The sequence below is a fragment of the Entamoeba dispar genome, genomic scaffold (assembly GCF_000209125.1).
Source record: "Entamoeba dispar SAW760 scf_1105229459509 genomic scaffold, whole genome shotgun sequence".
NCBI lineage: Eukaryota > Evosea > Mastigamoebida > Endamoebidae > Entamoeba > Entamoeba dispar.
In genome coordinates, this window is record NW_001853728.1 from 1,263 (window position 1) to 1,839 (window position 577).

Consider the following 577-nt stretch of genomic DNA (forward strand, 5'->3'; position numbering starts at 1 on the left):
ATAATTATATTTTCTTTATTTTTGATTTAAACTTTAATTCTAAATGAATAAAATGATAATTTGATGATTAAATAAAGATTTTAGTTATATTTATTGAATACCTAAAATAAAGATATGATAATGATTAATAAATGAAATAAAATCATTGACTTCAATATCGTTTATAGTAATATCTTCTCTTTTATTATTATTTTTATAATTTTAATAAAAATGAAATAGTTATAAATTATAAAAATCGAATAAACATGTTACAATTGATATAACATTTCATTTGTTATTATTCATTTCTTTTAATTCTATTATTTCATTACTAATCTTTATTTTCAAAACATTCTCTTGGAATTTTCATGTTCTGTTTTAATTCTAATATAAACCCACAGTTAAAGAAACAAGATTTCCCAAATGATATAACTGATGATGGGATATTGATATTAGTTAATGAAGTACATTCACTAAAACAACTCTCTTCTATTTTAGTAATTGATGAAGGAATAGTAATGGATTTTAATGATTCACATTTGTAAAAACAAAACAGATTTAATCTAGTAATTGATTTTGGTATGTTAATTGATTTTAA

At 18.5% G+C, this 577-nt stretch overlaps 1 protein-coding gene across 1 annotated transcript in view, besides 2 other annotated features; it reads right to left on the reverse strand.

The window, feature by feature from the left end:
* Positions 1 to 42: part of a microsatellite that runs on past the window's edge.
* Positions 43 to 179: 137 nt separating this feature from the next.
* Positions 180 to 236: a sequence feature (AT_rich).
* Positions 237 to 310: 74 nt separating this feature from the next.
* The window catches only part of EDI_154380 (uncharacterized protein), a gene marked incomplete at both ends in the record, with an annotated part of 3,249 nt that continues 2,982 nt past the window's right edge, over positions 311 to 577 (reverse strand). The window contains one exon of the mRNA XM_001733266.1: positions 311 to 577. This exon is cut by the window's right edge and continues 2,982 nt beyond it. Coding sequence (XP_001733318.1) covers positions 311 to 577 — 267 coding nt within the window.